General features: G+C 41.9%; 2 protein-coding genes across 2 annotated transcripts in view; one reads left to right on the top strand and one right to left on the bottom strand.

Moving 5' to 3' along the window:
• Positions 1–15,752, bottom strand: part of LOC119651909 (BLOC-1-related complex subunit 5) — a 54,469-nt gene extending 38,717 nt beyond the window's left edge. The window contains exon 1 of the mRNA XM_038055736.1: positions 15,578–15,752. The gene's annotated coding sequence lies outside the window, so the exon portion shown is untranslated. The remainder of the gene's footprint in view (positions 1–15,577) is intronic.
• On the top strand, positions 2,162–16,515 carry LOC119650976. Its single transcript, XM_038054239.1, has 8 exons — positions 2,162–2,894; positions 2,953–3,159; positions 8,085–8,239; positions 8,348–8,456; positions 8,518–8,615; positions 8,671–8,793; positions 15,928–16,042; positions 16,113–16,515. Exons 1-8 carry the CDS (start codon positions 2,162–2,164, stop codon positions 16,361–16,363), a joined length of 1,791 nt encoding a protein of 596 aa, XP_037910167.1. The 3' UTR covers positions 16,364–16,515.
• Positions 16,516–17,961: the final 1,446 nt, after the last annotated feature.

Raw genomic sequence — 17,961 nt, 5'->3', positions numbered from 1 at the left:
AATGGGCATATTGGGTTGAGTACTTTGATGAACTACTGAACAACCAGAACATCGGCGAGTTGAAGGTCCCGCCAACTGAAGACGACGGACAAATACTGCCACCACCAAGTATAGAATAAATAGTCCGTGCAATTCATCGGCTTAAAAAAATAAGTCGCCAGGAGCCGATGGAATTACAGCCGAGTTAGTTTAATAAGGAGGCGACCAATTACACCAAGTGGTTCATCAACCTTATCTGTCTCATGCATAAAAAAGGAGATATCACACAGTGCAGCGATAGAGGCATCACGTTACTGAGTGCCATCTATAAGATATTCTCCGCTACCTTGCTAAGCCGGATAGCCCTATACGCCCACAACACCATTGGCCCATACCAAAGAGGCTTCACCCCAGGCAAATCAGTAACAGATCAGATTTTCTCTCTGCGGCAAAAGATGGAAAAACTGTTGGAATATGGTCATCAGTTGCACCATCTCTTCATCGACTTTGAGGCTGCCTATGATAGCATAGCCAGGGTAAAACTGTACACGGCCATAAGAGGATTCGGTATATAAGACTGACTAGGCTGATCCTAACCAATGTGCGAGGCCAGATAAAAGCAGCAGGATCACTCTCAAGACCATTCGACATCAACAACGGTCTAAGACAAGGGGATGTCCTATCATGCGTCTTTAACCTGGCCCTCAAGAAAGTGATCCGTGATGAGGAGGTAAATGCGAGTGTTACAATCCTCTTTAAGTCCACCCAACTACTGGTCTATGCTCACGATATCGACATCATGGGAAGAACCGCCCGAGACGTACAAACTGCCTTCATCCAGATCGAGCAGGCGGCACGAGATCTTGGGCTGCACATCAATGAAGGCAAGACAAAACCGCACTACTCAAACGGGAAGAATAAAGGTAGGAGACTACAACTTTGAGACCGTTGATAATTTCTCCTGTCTAGGGTCGAAAATTACAACCGATAACAGCTACGACGATGTAATCCGCGCATGGTTGTTGGCAGCCAACAGAGCCTATTTCAGCTTACAAAAACTGTTTCGCGCGAAACGTCTCACCATAGGGTCAAAGCTCTTTCTGTACAATACAATGATCTTGCCAGTCCTCATGGATTCCTCGGAAACCTGGGTTCTTAGCAAGAAGAATATTTGGCCCCTACATGAGGATGGATGATTCCGAAGCCTACATAACGACGAAATCTATGAGCGATACCATGACCGTCAGGTTGTGAATAAAATCCGGCTCAATGGGTTGCGACGAGCGGGTCACTTAATCCGTATGGATGAAGATGATCCAACCCAGAAAGTCTATAAGGGCAATATCTATAGTAGAAAAAGAAGATAAGGCAGACCCTGCCTGAGATGGAACGATGGGATAGGTCAGGATGCCAGACAGCTTTTAGGGATATCGAATTGGTGGACCTCGGCGCAAAACCGGGATGTCTGGAGTTCCTTATTAAGGCAGGCCTAGACCGAATACCGATTGTTGCGCCGTTGATGATAATGATGAAGCAATTCAAGTTAAATGAGAAGGTTCTCGAATTTATTCAGAAATATATTTTATTAAATGCTTCATTTCAATTGAAATTGTACATCTATTTTCTTCACGATCTGCCAAACACAACACTTCAGTAGAATTGAAGCATTTGTAAAAAAAAATTAAATTTTCAAAAATGCTAATTTAAATGGCTTATTACAGCAATAGAATATTAAACTTTCTCAGCAGACTGTCAAATTTAAAAATTTCTACATAACTTTAACAACACAAGACAAAATTTCACACATCACTTACGAAGCTGCGTTGCCTTAATGGAAAACTCCCCCAACGAATAGAAGTTAATTCTAATTTACAATCAAAGAACCCACTTGGAAAGAAAACACAAGAAGATGAAAAGACAAAAAGTGCACAAGAGCAATGTTCCTGGTTAACTTAGTTGCACCACAAACCTATTGACTGTTATTTTATTCACGTTTGTAGCAATCAAATCTGTCCCAGAATTTATACTTGAGTGCGTAAAATAAACATCGTTACCTTCTTCATCATTTCCTCTGTCTGAGGGAAAGACTTTCTTTATATGGAGTTAGTCTCGAGTTAACACCTTTGCACTGCACCCACTGAACAATTTGCCTGGCTGTCGTGATAAAAAAGAAGTAGTGAAAATGAATCGCTTTGTGTTGTGTTTTGTTAATATGCTCGTATTTGGATTTGGAGTCAATACAAGTATCATTCACACTAATTTGGATAAGAGTGTTGAGGACTTTAAAACAGTGGACCTAAGTGGCATGTTTAATTATCCGCCTGATGAAAAAAGAGAGTTGAAAATGGACTATCGCCGAAAATATCAACTACGATTTGATCCAGCTTCTTTGAAACAAAGCCCTAGTCTGCCCATTCCGAATTTTCCAACGAACGATGGAGAGTTCAATATTGACGATTTAGCGGCTCAACTACCCAATTCGATTCCTCCGGGGTTCCCTGCATTACCAGCTAATTTTCCTCAATCGATACCCAATGCAGCTCCAAATGGAATCAATAATAACTTTCCCACTTCTCCTATCACTCCTGGCACCTTCAATAATAATACGCTACCTAGTCCCCAGACTAACCCTATATCGCCTCCCAATGTCAACAATAATTTTATACCACCGCCACCAAACTTTTTCGCAAACCAAACAAACAGTTTACCCAGTAATCCTAACCAATTTACGACCATAAATCCGAATATAGGATTTCAGACTCCCGTGCCTAGCTTTCTTCCCAACCTAAACCCCATACCCACTCTTCAAAACGCTCTTGCCATCAACTCTGCTATTCAGCCGTTGGCAGCTATAATACCCCAAAGCCAACCGGCATTCGCGACAAACATTGCCCGACCTGTCAAAAAACCACAACGTTTCCCGGATATGTTCGGACAAATCGGAAATCGTATAAAAAAAACTATTTTTCGGAGCCACTCCTACATTTGTGAAAAGGCCGGAAAGTAGCAGGGGCTTTTTAAATTTGTTTGACGTTATCAAGTTTAAGAATGAACCGTGCAGTGGCTCCTTAAATCGTATTCGTTGGATCAATGGGACGTGCTTCTATAAATCAGAGTGTATTGAACGTGGTGGAGTTATAGCAGGATCATGTGCCGATGGATATGGAGTTTGTTGCGTTTGTAAGTACGATTTATAAGTTAGTGTTTTTATTAAAATCGGTTCGCTGTCTGCCTGTATGTTCGTCTTTCTGCCATATGCACTTTTCGCAGAAATCCGTACATCCATAGGGGGGATATGAAATAATAAATCTCGGCCAGTACTTTTCAAAGCAGTTTGAACATTAGCTGCGAACGGGGAGAGTACGGGGGTGCGAATGGCGATGATAGTTTCAAGGACCCTTTCTCGAAAAATAAATCGAACCGAAAAAATCTGAAAAAAGTTATGGTGGTTTATCCACACGGTATCTAGGTGTCAGAATACCCTACGTTACAATATACACTCAAATAAAGTTAATAATATTATATTATTATATTTTGAAAATTTGCTGCGAGGCCCCTTAAATTCATCCTAGATCTTTCGGGTCAAATTACTACTCCTTAAGAGAAAATGTACCCAAAAATTTTTAGATGAAAAATCGAAAAAACCTTCCGCACCAGTAGCGCTGAGCTTCCAGTTTCGAACTTGCTCTCTTTTGCTTTGCTCTTCACGTTCATTGCTGAAATCGCTGCCAAGTTCTGTAAATCAGATGGTTCTTTTTTTGTTGAAAGTGATTTTTTAACAAATTTAGGTTTTCGGGAGTAAACTATTGCTTTCTGCAGAGAAGGAGAAATATAACAGATAGGGACAACGTATTCCAGAGTCTATGGATCCCAATCCTTTTTACTGGAGGATTCTTTTGAGCCATGATCCCCTAAGTGAGCCATAGCGCATCGACCACACCCACGCACCATCAGTGTCGGTCCCTGACAATACACTTCTGCTGCTTCCACACTTTTCGAGAAGCCTGCACTCCCCCTGCACTGTTCAACGCCAGGTAGTCCTACCATCCTGGGATGGTATGGTATGACCTGCAATAGAGTCATCACCCTTTCTCAATATGTAACAATTGTTGTCTCGAATCAGACTACGCTGACAAACGACGTAAATATGAATTGATGAAATCAAACATTTTTTAAATAACACTGCCGGTTACAACATTGGTGTGAAACAGTCTCAACTTGACGTTGGTGTTAAGAACAGATTTACCGACGTTAACGCGTCGAGTGACATAATATTCGGTACCGCCATCGGTAAAAACAACTCCACCTAGATCTATAAATTGTTCGACGCCTTCGATGTTTTGCTCATAAATGCAGATAGGCAGAGTGCCATAGCCAGTCAGATTGAATTTTTGTTGGTGTTTATCTTAAGTCCGGTCTGCTTGCTTCTTTTTTCATATCCAAAACCGTTCCACCAAGATCCATGGCTCAGTGAGACAGCAGACAGATATCATCACTAAAGTTGAGGTGTTTAAAGAAGATGGCATTGGATAGTTCCGTGTCCTCTAGCCGTAGCTTGGAGAACGTCACTGATAACGAGAAGTTAAATTATCGGTAACGAAATGTAACTAGGCGAGCCTTCGACTTCATGTTGCTCTAAAATTCAACCTCGAAGCAGCATGCGACATTTGGCGGCAACGCATGTCACTCTGATAATAACTATCAGTTTATCCAAAGTGCCCCTCCTGTGTATAGCATACTCCCCGTTCACGTTCTCCAAAGCTTTCTCGAAATCGATGAAAAGCAGAAAAAGCGATGATCTAAACTCCCTCCTCCACAATGATGTGGAGAGCACAGGAGAACCCAGAGCGGAGATCAACGTGCTCTCTGCCCACAAAGTTGTTCATTGTTGTCCTCCAGAAAGATTTTAGCTAATATCTTCCTTACAGGAAGCACGCAAATACGCCTCCAAATGATTCACTTAAAACCGATGCCCTTCTTCGGAATCTTAATATCATCATCCACCTTTTCCACTCATTGGGAAACACTTCAGTTCTCAGCATTTATAGATGGGTGGAAGAACTAACTCTACAGAGACTGCGAGAACTGCACGAAAAAGCTCTATAGAAATTAATGGAAAGCTTACCCTTCTGTTTGGAAGAGCGGTCCGTCCTCCACAATTATGTTGGCTTGCCTTATCATCAATAAGGAGTGGAACTTCACCAGATTCCACAAGAGGATGTTTCAGAAGTGATCCTTCCACTTCTTCAGCTGCTCATCATAGTATATAAAAAACCTACCATAAACGTCCCTCGAAAGGCTTATGATTGCCAGCAAGAATTTCGTTGCCATTTACGGCAGCTTCTGCTTCGCTCATAAACACAATATAAAAATTCTTTTTTCACCGCGTACACTGCGTTGTACTTCACGTCCTTAACTTCGATATCGCAGCTCTAGCGCGTCATGCTCGCGAGCAGCCATCAACAGAGCTCTCCCCACCATACGTTTACTAATCCATGTGTGGAGTTTCAAAATCCCAACGTTTCGACCAGAGCAAGAGTCCTCAATATGCTCGCTTCCCCCAACTTAAGCGGGAATTCCAACGATATAAGCTGGACATTCCGGGCCTAAGCGAAATAAGATGTTGGTATCGACCACCGACCGACTGCTGATCGCGAACCAGTAGATTTAGGAGTTGTCTGTTGGATGTGCGTAAGAGAGGGGCTAGCATCGGCCTCCAAAAGGGATTAGCATCGTGGTGCGTCCGCCACTTCTCACAGGGTTAGAAAGCTTCTGCCCCCTAAGTTCAACACCGACCGCTTGTACGACCCAGCTGTCGCTCAACAGTGGGAGAGCTATCTTGCTGATCGGACGGCACAAATACTGCGTAACCCGCCTGAGAATATTGATGATTGATTGGGCCGCCGTCAAAAGTGCTCTTTCCTCGGGTGTTACACAGGTCGTCGTCCACGTCCCGAAGAGGCGTCATAACATCTGGCTGGCTGCGGAATCGTAGAAGCGGATCGATGAACCGAAGGGTTTGAAGGCTTTACTGACCGCTGCGGGCGATGACGGGCATGACGCGCTCGAACTCCAATACCGAGCAATATCCCAAGAAGTTCAACGTAGTGTACGCCGGGATAAGAGAGAATTTCCCATTGCGTTGTTCAGGGAAATGCATGCTGCAGATCGCAATGATTTCAGGAATGTAAACCACATCACGAAAGAGCTTGCATCTGGTCGCAAATCTTTTGATGGTTCTGTGAAGGAAGTTAACGGTCGACTTCTCATCCACAATGATGAACAAATGGAGAAGTGGAAAGAACACTTCACCGTGGTTCTTAACCGTATCATATCTGGCGAAGTTCCTCCTCTTGTAGATGAAATGGCTAGTCACCGTAACATACGAATATGGACTGTTCCTCCAAGCAGAAGAGAAATCATTTTGGCCATCGATGCATTCAAACGGAGTAAAGGCGCTGGGCTTGACGGTCTCCCCGCAGAATAATTTATCGCTGTACCTGCTGATCTGCTTCTTCCACTTGTAGAGAAATCTTTGTAATCTGACACCTTTTCCAGAGAGTGGAAGAAGGGAATGATCGTCAAAAGATCAAAGAAGGGGACCCGTTTTGAGTGTAGCATTCAAAGGGGTATCTGCGTACTCCCTGCCGTTGCAAAGATAATAGCTAAAATAATTCCGGAACGCATCAAAGTACATCTCGAAAGCTTGATCGACAGAGAGCAGGCTGGTTTCCGCTCCGGATCCACCTGCATTGACCACATCAACACCCTACGGATATTCGGAAACGATGCGTCATCCATTGAGTGTATTTGAAGTGCTCTACGCGGGATGGGCATTCCAGAGAAACTAATAGCTATTATGAGAGCGACATATAATGACACAAAATGTCACGTACAACACCGAAGCAAAATCTCGGAGGATTGTGAGGTCCAAAACAGAGTCCGCCAGGATTCCATCCTGTCGCCGATATTATTTCTTCTTGTTATCGATGACGTTCTTCATGCTGCCTTGTCCGGAGGACGTAGAGGAGTTCAATGAACTAACTCAACTACGCTAATGACATCTGCTCGCTCGCTCGCCGGGTCATGGACCTTGGCCTTAAATTTGGAAAGAGAGGCAAGTAGAGTTGGACTGAAGGTAAACACCAACAAAACTAAGGTTCTCAGTCTGAAGGTTCATCGCACTCCCCCTATTTTCATTAACAGGCAGAGCATCGAAAAATTCGATCAATTTCTGCCGACGGTGGCACCGAATTTTTCCCGACACATTAACGATGCTAGATCCGCCTTCGCAGCCCCGTCTAAAATCTGGAAATGCAGTTATCTCAACACTATGATCAAGTTGAGACTGTTCTGTGCTAGTGTTCTTTCTATGTTGCTATATGGGAGTAACACACGGAAAGTGAACTCCACTGTTACCGAAAACCTCCAAACTTTCGTCAATACCGATCTGCGTCGTATCATCGGAGTACGCTTGCCTGACATCATCTCAAACGAAGATTTTGGTTGGCGCACAGGCCTGGCACTCGTGCGCACTGTGATCGGAAGACAGAAGTGACAGTGGAAATAAGCTAATTTTCCTTTAGCGATTCGTTTGTCTTATAATTTCAGCCAACCTACCGAGTTCGAAATTCGCATCGATTTCTTCGGGGAGCTGTTGAATCTAATACTACGTTCATAATGCTACATTTACCGCGTGTTTGATGTTGATATGAATGCACTTTGAACAAGTAATTACTGTATGCTTTGTAAATTTGTTAATAAGATCAGATCTACGACAAATTTTGTTTCATTATCCACTGATTAGAATGTGCATATTTACGATAACCAAAAATCTCAGTTTTCTCGGCTTCACTGAGAGGTTTACGCCTTTCCACCTTATGCAGGATGAAAGGATATCTTTCCTTAAGATAACACTAACACAACAATAACAAGAAGCTGAAAGGCAATCCAACTCAATATTGTATACATTACACACAAAATACAATAGTTGACGGAGTTGCTTTGAATACAGCATCCGACATTTACATATTTGATTATGAAGTTATTATTTGTGAAGACATGAAAAACCAACAACTAGCAACTAACCGATGATTTTAATACAGTTAAATATGGATGCGGAAGTGAAACACAGGAGGAAATAAGCTACCTAGAAAGCCCAAACTATCCACTGGCTACATCGCAACCTCTCACTTGTGGGTTCGTTTTGCATTTACAACCGGGAATTCAACAAGTGAGGATTGACTTACTCTTCTTCGAGGTATGATTGTTGCTTAGCATAAATCTATTATTAGGATAAAATCGTAAACTTTAAAGATTCCCACTATTGATGCTTACTTCGTCTTAACCATTGCGTTTGGTTTCACAGCTAAGACAACCAGTACTAGGGAACTGCGTTGATGATCAATTCGTCGTGTCCGGACAAAATAAGAACTTCCTGGTTCCAATAATTTGCGGCATTAATAGCGGTCAACATAGTGAGTATCATTCCCATTTTCGATACAAATGTCTCTATCTCAAAAAAATCTTCTTTTCTAGTGTATATAGATGTTGATACGGCGCCTGAAAGGCAACTTCAAATATCGGTTGTTGGGAGGAGTGCTGCGCCTAGAGGTTTTAGTATAAGAATTATACAGGTAATCTAAAAAAAACCGTGGTAAAAGTTGGTTTGATAAAAATCTTCTTATTTAGCTACGATACTACTTAGCACCGAGATATTGTCTACAGTATTTCACGGAACCTACAGGATATATCAAATCATTTAACTATGATAACGTTGGCAATATTGTAGAAGGAAGGATGGCTTCTTACTTGGTGAGTAACATTGCTTTTATCCTGACTATTTAATATCCAAGACCAATTACATGTTTTATAGACATTAAAGGACAATTTTCATAGTAGCCACGTTGCTGCTGGTACCAAATACCCTCAACTAACTGTTAACTGTTAACTGAAAAATAAAATTAATTCGGTCTCTGCCTTTGAAGAGTCGTTCAGGATATGCATTCCTAGATCACTTCGGAAGTAAACCCTACAAACATTTTTGCGAGGGTGTATGGATAACGAATTGAACTGATGAAACCGCAACGCGAATGTCCGGCGGCCAAACCATAGAGGATCGCAAAGGGCAGCATTCTGCTAGCAAATGGTCGGCTTCATATATATGTATAGATGTTAGGCTCCTCCAAATGTTACTTTGGCAGGATTCGAAAACATGCCTTGACAGTCTGCTCTCTAACGCTTCTGATTGATAGTCATCAGCGAATCTGCAAGACCAAAAAGCGGGAGGCTAACAAGCTGGCCAGTGAACGTTTGAAATATAAACAATTTGGGAAACCGGAAGCTGGACGCTTCAGTTAATTTTTTTTTTGCAAGAATATTTGGGTACACGATGGTTCCCCTTATATGTAGCTCGTAGTGTTGAATATACCCGATATTCAATTCGATGTTGTACTGACATTTTATCTCGTGGGGAGTAGTACGTTAATTTGATGTAAAAGGAGCAAAGTTTGTTAATAAAAGTAGGATTTCCACCAAGCTGTCCAGAGTGCTGCCTCATATTACAGTTTATGTTACTGCAAAATTTTGCAGATCTAGTATGAACTTAAGGGGGGAGGGGGGGTTATTAATAACATAATATCACAAAAATCGTTTTTCCTTGGCATTTGTGTGAGAATATCATTTTCAATGGAAATTGAAGCAAAATCAGAAAGTCGTTCTTAGGATTGACGATTTTGATGTCGAAAATGACCTTTCACCACTAACCAAGGTGACTGGAACTGTTGTCTATAGTTTTGCCAAAAAACGAACTGTTCTCGACCGCTAACATCTGGCGTTTCGTCTACCATTACAGCAACGGATAGAGCTTCGTTTATTTCCGAATTGATTTTATTTCGAAATCCATTAGCTACAGCGAAAATGAGATCGCTTTGAATTCTATTCGATAAAACCGCAGAAACAGCATTTTATTTGAAAGAATCAATATCGAACTCAATTATCGGATCATACAAACTTAACAAATTTACCGTTCAATAAAATTACGACGATTGTTAGATAAGGAGTCTTCATTATTTTCCCGAAGAGGAAGCTTTTGTTTTACTAAATAAATTATTGTGTAAATCAAACGTTTTAAAATATCACGATCACGATCAACATTTTCGTTCGTATATGCCGCCTGATTACTTCGCATGAACTCTATTCGCTGAGATCCAAAGCAATCTAGTTAAATTAATGGCTGAAAATCTTTTCCTGTAAAATTAATTAAATCACCAAATTCAGCTTTATTCCAAGCAGAGTTCAAGCAAAACGACCCAAAAAAGTCTCCTGTTTTGGCGAAAGGAAGGTTTAACAATTCCAATTTCAATATAAAATTCGTCGCGCAACGCAACTCCGACATAATGCGAAGAAAAAACTGACGAATTTTTTCACAAAAAGCGCACTGCAAAACAAACATCTTTGAAAATCACTTGTCTATCTTCGTTTTAAATGCAACTGAATTAAACACAGAAACCAACAAAACCCAAATTCCTGTCAACATGCATTAAATATGATCCGCATCAAACTAATATCGATCCTGTTTCTCATTATGATGTACACAAAGTGATTCACAGTTCCCATCTTTCCCCTCCCCTTTCGTATCAATAGGGATAATCGTTTCAGAAAAGAGGTGTGACAGACAGACAGACAGAAACCCGATTTTAATAAGGTTTGGTTTTCAACAATCTAAAATTTCCGCCCGGTAGCGAGAACAAAGATTCCCGCCCGGTAGTGAGATGAAACGGAAAAATACCATTTTGAAGAGAATATAAAGAATTTTTATCAGAGATAAGAAGGATGCAATAACCAATCGCATTGGGGACGCTGGATTTATTGGTACAGTCGAATCTCTTTAAGTCGAATTCCTCTAAAACGAAAATTCCTCTTAGTTAAAGTATATTTTGTAAGTTTGGGAAACGTAAAGGTGAAAGGGTTTTTTTCTTGACAGCTGGCATTGCGAACGCTAGGAACTGTTACTGAGTAATGCAATCGCCCAAGCGAAGTTGTTTCGTAGCCCAGAGTGAGAGTAAAACGTCCGAGTTCAAGAAGAGTGTACTTTTCCGAGCGCATGGAAAGTTTGTTATTGTGCTCGTTATCAGTTTTAAGCAATTTGATCACGTTGCAGTCTAACTTTATTCCTATTTAGTTATTTTCTGTTTTCTATAATTTTCTAATGTGAATTTTATTTACGGATTTCGATGTTGTTTGGTAACTAAATGAAATCTAGTTGGTGTTGCGTTTGATACGTTGTTGAATTCCTTAAAAAGTGTTTATGTGAATCGTTTTGGAAAGTATGGAATATACCCCGCATTCCTAATACCATATTCAGCAAAATTGCACTGAACGTGACTTGGTAAAAGTTTGAAAGGCAAAGACAATGCTCTCGGCAACCAGGAATCTTTGCTCTAAGCAAATCTGATGGGTACTATCTAAAGGAAGTCATACAGGAGACTGTCTTCAGACAGTAACTGATTTTCTTGTGTTTCCCAAACACGGTGTATTTTCAAATCAAACTCATGCTACTAATACGGAATGCTTCTAAATTCTCAACAATCCTAAATATCCAGGTCACTGCTAGATTACACAAACTTTGAAGCATCTACAATCCAGCAGTCGTACTCTCAGAAGCCCTTTTTACATTGCATTTCTGAATCTGGAGGGAGCGTTTGACCGTGTACTATATGAATTAAAAGTGATATGCTCTACATGGTCAAAGGGTAGTATAGGTCCCAGGGCGAAACGTTGATTGGTACTCACGGTGGAGCATAAAACCTGGGAAACGCCTGGTGAACCAACACCAACAGCTCTGCTACCAAACCCTATCTCCACCTCCACGTGGTAACCGCTGGGAGCTCTTTCTTAACGAAAAGCTGCAGACGAAGAAGTATGAAGGCGAGTCTCCCGTGCCTAAAAACGGGACAAATTGTACCAACTGGTCCTCCAGGTTGGGGGTTGGGTAGGGCTGACAACCCTATACGGAAAACCACTTGTTACGAAGCCAGAACAGGAGCCTCGAACTGGACGGATAATACAACGACGAACCCGACAACGACAAAGGAATAACGATTTTAGCATTTTCTCATGGAACGTGCGCTCCCTGTACAGAGATGAAGCTGCCAACCAGCTAGCTGATACCCTGCTCCAATATAGGACTGATGAAACAGCGTCACAGGAGATGCGTTGGACAGGGACCGGTTTCGTGGAGAAGACTCACAACACCATATATTATAGCGGGCATTCAGTAAACCATTTGGCCGGAGTAGGTTTCTTAGTCAGCCAAAAAATGAAACCTGCTGTTATCGGCTTTGAAAACATAAGCGAACGGCTATGCACTCTGCGTTAGAACGAAGCTTCGAAGCCTGCCCCCGATATGATATCAAAATCATACTTGGGAATTTTAACAGCCAAGTAGAGACGGAGCCCGTATTCAGGCGATACGTTGGCTCTCATAGCTTATATCAAAATACAAATGATAACGGACTGCGGATTATTCAATTAGCAGTGTCACACAAAATGGTTGTTGGAAGTATCTGGTTTGCGCGGAAAGCGGTCCATAAACATACGTGGACTCAACCACATTGACCACGTGTTGATCGAACGTCGCCACCTCTCAGCCTTGATGAATGTCAGAACATATAGGGGAGCCAATATAGACTCGGATCACTATCTCGTTGGCATGGTGCTCCGAGCTCGAATAACAACACCACCCAGAATCACCTCTGACAATCAGGTGAGAGTTAACACTGAAGCCATCCACAACACAGCCCTCCGCAACACCTACAAGAGAGAAATGGATGTCGCAATAACCGCAGTCAACAGAGATCCTGGAGATGAAGCATCATCATAAATACGGTTACAAATATACTTGGCCCCAGCCGCAAAAAGAGTCGGAACGGCTGGTTTGACGATGAATGTAAGCTAGCAACGGAACGGAAGACCGAGTAATGTTGCATTCTCAAAGAACGCGCGGAGACTTATCACGAACTCCGGTGAGCGAAGAAGCGACTTCACAGACGGAAAAAGAAGTCTGGGGGAACCAACAGGTCTGTGAACTCGAGAAGTACAGGGAGCAGCCGCACCAAGCGCGGAAGTTTTACCAACAAGTCAGCAGGATGAAGCCTTACACACCTCGACGTTAGATATTAGAGCGATGGGTTGAGTACTTTGATGGACTACTGAACAACCAGAACATCGGCGAGTTGGAGGTCCCGCCAACTGAAGACGACGGACAAATACTGCCACCACCCTGTATAGAAGAAACAGTCCGTGCAGAATATCATTGTCCCATACCAAAGAGGCTTCACTCCAGGCAAATCAGCAACAGATCAGATTTTCTCTCTGCGGCAAGCGATGAAAAACATGGACATCAGTTGCACCATCTTTTCATCGACTTTAAAGCCGCCTATGATAGCAGTATCCCAACGAAATTGATAAGACTGACTAGGCTGATCCTGACCAATGTGCGAGGCGAGATAAAAGCAGCAGGATCACACCCAAGACCGTTCTACGACAAGGGGATGCCCTATCATGCGTCCTCTTTAACCTGACCCTCGAGAAAGTGATCCGTGATGCTGAGGTAAATGCAAGAGGTACGATCCTCTTTAAGTCCACCGAACTACTGGCCTACGCTGACGCTACGCTACGCTGACGAAGAACGACCCCAGCCGTACAAACTGCCTTTATCCAGATCTAGCAGGCGGCGCGATATTTTGGGCTGCACATCAATGAAAGCAAGGTAAAGTATATGGTGGCAACGTCAGCACCGAAAACCAATCAATCAACAACATCAAACCGCACTGGTCAAACGGGAAGAATAACGATAAGAGACTACAACTTTAAGATAGTTGATAATTTCTCCTATCTAGGGTCAAAAATCACAACCAATGATAGCTACAATGATGAAATTCGCGCACGATTGTTGTAAGCCAACAGAACCTCAGCTTATAAAAACTGTTCCGCTCGAAACGTCTCACTGTAGGGTCAAAGTTCTTACTGTACAAGAAAATGATCTTGCCAGTCTTCATGTATTCCTCGCAGACTTGGATTCTTAGCAAGAAAAATTGCGAACTCTTGGCCGCGCTCGAGAGAAGAATCATCCGAAGAATTTTTACATGATGATGGACGATTCCGTCAGGTTGTGGATAAAATAGGTTACGGTGGGTGGGTCACTTAATTCGTATGGATGAGGATGATCCAGCCCGGAAAATCTATAAGGGCAATATCTGTGGTAGGAAAAGAAGACGTGGCAGACCCTGCCTAAAATGGAGCGATGACGTAGGCCAGGACGCCAGGCAGCTTTTGGGGATATCGAATTGGTGGACCTCGGCGCAAAACCGGGATGTTTGGAGTTCCTTATTAAGGCAGGCCTAGACCGGATACCGGTTGTTGCGCCGTTGAGGATGATGATGATGCTCTACGACAACACCTAGTACCAGAGAAACTCGTGCGCTGGGTTAAATTGCTTTACCACAATCGGAAAAGTAGATTTCGGAGTGTGGCGGGTGTATCAAAGCCGCTTCATGTCTTTTTCGGTGTTTATCCAGGAAGCGTCTTTGTTCTTGTTATCGACACTGTCACACGGAACATCCAATGTTCAGCGTCGTATACATTGCTCGATTTATCTAATAGCAAAAATGATCTGAAGCAACTTGTCCAAAAATTAAATGATCGCCTCATGCAACACGGTCTCCGATTGAATCTGAATAAAACTGAATTTTTGATGACTGATCCCCACGGAGACGAAGATGCTGCATTGGACTAGTGGCGTGGCACGCGCTCATACGTTCGGAAACCAGATTCCCCTCTTTGTCCCAGCAGGGTGAATATTGAGGTGCATAAGACTTCCTATTGACTTGTTAGTAAAACTTCCGTGCCTGGTGCCTTCGTTCAATGTACTCCTCGAGTTTAGAGACCTGTTGATTCTATCAGGCTTCATTTTTCCGTATCTGAAGTCGCTTCTCTACGCAATGGATCCGTGATACATCTTACCGCGAGCCCAAAGCATTGTCCAGTGTGCATTATTCTTTCTTTCCATTGCATGGAGCGTTAAACCATGTTACTATTCACCGAGTCAAAAACATGCTTAAAATAACATTTTAATACAAAATAACCACGAAAGAAAATCGATGCAGAGTTAACCATTCTACACACGAAATAGTAGGTACACCTAATCGAAACCAAACAAAAGTCGCACAAAAGGCTTGTTACCATCCCCAGCAGATTACAATTGAGAATTTACAAAAAAAGCCTCTTGAATTTTACAATATTAAATTCCTCTGATCCATGAGACTAATAATAAATAAACTAATTATCTTTAAACTAAATGGAAATTTTTGAAATTGTTGATTTTAAACGAACCAAAACCAACTTGGTTGAGTTGATAAAAAGTGCTCCCGGTCCAATTCACCCAGGGATTTTTTAGGGCAAGTAAAAATAAAGTTTGAATGAAAGTTAATACACAATAATAGCGAGTTTGTGGTTTCGCGATTGCTCAGAATGCAATTGTACAGCTCCTCGACATGAATCATTTATCTGTTGAAATGATGTCACCCATCAGTCTTACCTTTGGCTAGCAACCTCAGAAAATTGTAGCCCAAAAACACTAGTCCCGATTCAATGCGAATCTAATAAACCATCACCAAAGGACAATAAATTGAGGACAAAACAAATGTTGTTTGCAATTCTCTTCGCTCTCTATTTGTAAACATGCACTACTGACACAAATCGGCTGATTTTGACATCGGATGACAACAGAAGTGCACAATTGTCCACTGCACTAAAAATGTTGCGCATCTTAAGCAACATTTGTTAGCATCATGATTATAGCGAAAATCAAACGGAAATGCAAGCAATTTTCGAATAATTAATTTCCTTTACTTCTAACACGTTCAAGTCCTTATTCCTTTATTTCAGAATAATTTAAACTATGCTATCTGCATTGAACGAATGCCTGATAAATGTTCAATCACATACACAAATCAAGTTGCTGAAGGAGAATTGCCGTTTCAACTTATAAACGTTAACGAACGTAAAATTATATAAATTTTTCTTATTGTTAATAATCTCGCCAAAAAAAAATTTCTTTAAACATTTTTTAGAAATGGTGCCGCTCGTACCACCAGGACTGGCCGGAGTGGATGTTTTCAACTGTCCAGATGATTTTATTGCCGTCAACAGCGTCCATTTGTGCGGCAGCAAGCTCAACGATGGAAGTGTTTCACAAAATTTCAATGAAAATGCTCCAGTAACAGAATATGGTGCGGGTCCTATAGTTATTCCCTTCCAATCGGATGAGGCGGTGGTAGGACGTGGATTCAAACTCATTTATTATCAAGAAGCATGCGACTGATGGCTCCCGTTAATACTAAGGATCGTTTTATTTATTTTATTTATTCAGCTTAGCATTAATTTTAATGAAATTCAGGATACTTAATATACCTTATAATTTGCACTACTTTTTACACATTCTTTGTAAATTCCAGAAATATATTCTTGAATCAATCATTCTGTTTACTTATTCTTGTATTGTAATTTACCCTACCAGATAAGTAGTATCGAAAGGGGGAAAAGATAGAAATCCGCCGTGTTATTTAAATTACATGCTGGTCCAAAGTTTAGGTAAAGGAGGAGGATTTGAGGCAACTTACTTTCCGCCATTCTCAATAAAACAAAAATAATATCCTGAGATCAGAAAAAAAAATAAATAAAGTAGAATTGCAGTCATTCCACTATGCTAAATCCCACCTGATATCTCTTGGTGACAGATCCTGCGACAGGTCGACCAAAAAAAAACGCATCTATCATTATCAGAACCTAAGCAAATTAGTCCGAGTAAAACAAATACGTGTCTGCACGGTAAATATTGGCACCCTCACTGGAAACACAGAGAAACTCGCAAGAGCCCTTCAAGAAACTCGACGGTGCTATGCCAAAAACCGCACGCGGTAAAAATGGCTATAAACTTCCCTACTTTGGTACCTCATACGCTCAATACGGTGTTGGCATTGTCATCCCAGAGGGTTTCCATGATGCCATTAAAAAACCCAAATGATTTGATGACCGGCTGTTGAAACTCGCCATTATATCAGAAGCACTATTCACTTCTTTATCGCGTACGCACCACAGATAGGCGGACTTGATGCGGGGCAAGATGCCTTCTGCTAACTTCTCAATGCAAAGACCTGCAATGTGCCTGCTGGTAATTATATCGTCATTGGAAGCGACCTTCTTGGTCATGTGGATAAAAAGGCAGACAGCAACAAGTGCCATGGGGCAAAATAGTTTGGAGCGCGCAATGAAAGTAGCGAGAGGCCATCATACACCTCAACATCAGCCATTGATTGCCGTCTTGTGAATTAAACTACCGATAAAACAGCGCGAGGAACACATTGGCCCACTGCGCATTAAATCGTGGTGATTTCGTAAGAAGAAATCAATCGTGAAACCAAGTTAAGAGGTTTTTCAGCCGAGACACTTGGCTTTAGAATGACGATGTTCAAATTAAGGTCCGTCAAAAGAAACGCCTTTACCACAAGTTTATTTACCATAAAACGCTGGCCGATTGGCAAATTCATAAGAATTCCAACCGGGAAGCAAAGAAAGCGATCACTGTCACCCGAGCGGCCCATTACAGAAATTTTTACAATAAACTGGACATTCGGGATGGCGAGAGAGATCTGCATTGACTTGTCAAAAGCCGAAACGAATGCACACAGGATATCGAACACTTCTGTTGCGTTAATGACAAGAACGGCAGTTTGCTTACCAACCGTTGAGCCACGACTGATAGATGGAGAGAATACTTCGGGCAGATTTCAACTGAAGAATTTTTTCATCCTCCACTTCCACAATCATTGCCCACATTTGAAGCAGTTCCACCTGTCAGCCCAACTGAAGTCGAGGAGGCAATAAAACGAATGAAATCGGGGGAGCCACAGGACCTGACGA

This window comes from Hermetia illucens, chromosome 3, assembly GCF_905115235.1.
Source record: "Hermetia illucens chromosome 3, iHerIll2.2.curated.20191125, whole genome shotgun sequence".
In the NCBI taxonomy this organism is placed as follows: Eukaryota; Metazoa; Arthropoda; class Insecta; order Diptera; family Stratiomyidae; genus Hermetia; species Hermetia illucens.
Note: the sequence above shows the minus strand (reverse complement) of the source record. Positions and strands in the feature narration are given on the sequence as shown.

Excerpts from the sequence above, each read along its gene's own strand:
- LOC119650976 (XM_038054239.1), top strand. The coding sequence starts at position 2,162 with ATGAATCGCTTTGTGTTGTGTTTTGTTAATATGCTCGTATTTGGATTT. Across the intron at positions 8,616-8,670 it reads TTAGTATAAGAATTATACAG|CTACGATACTACTTAGCACC; the intron begins GTAATCTAAAAA and ends CTTCTTATTTAG. Across the intron at positions 16,043-16,112 it reads ACTTATAAACGTTAACGAAC|AAATGGTGCCGCTCGTACCA; the intron begins GTAAAATTATAT and ends AACATTTTTTAG.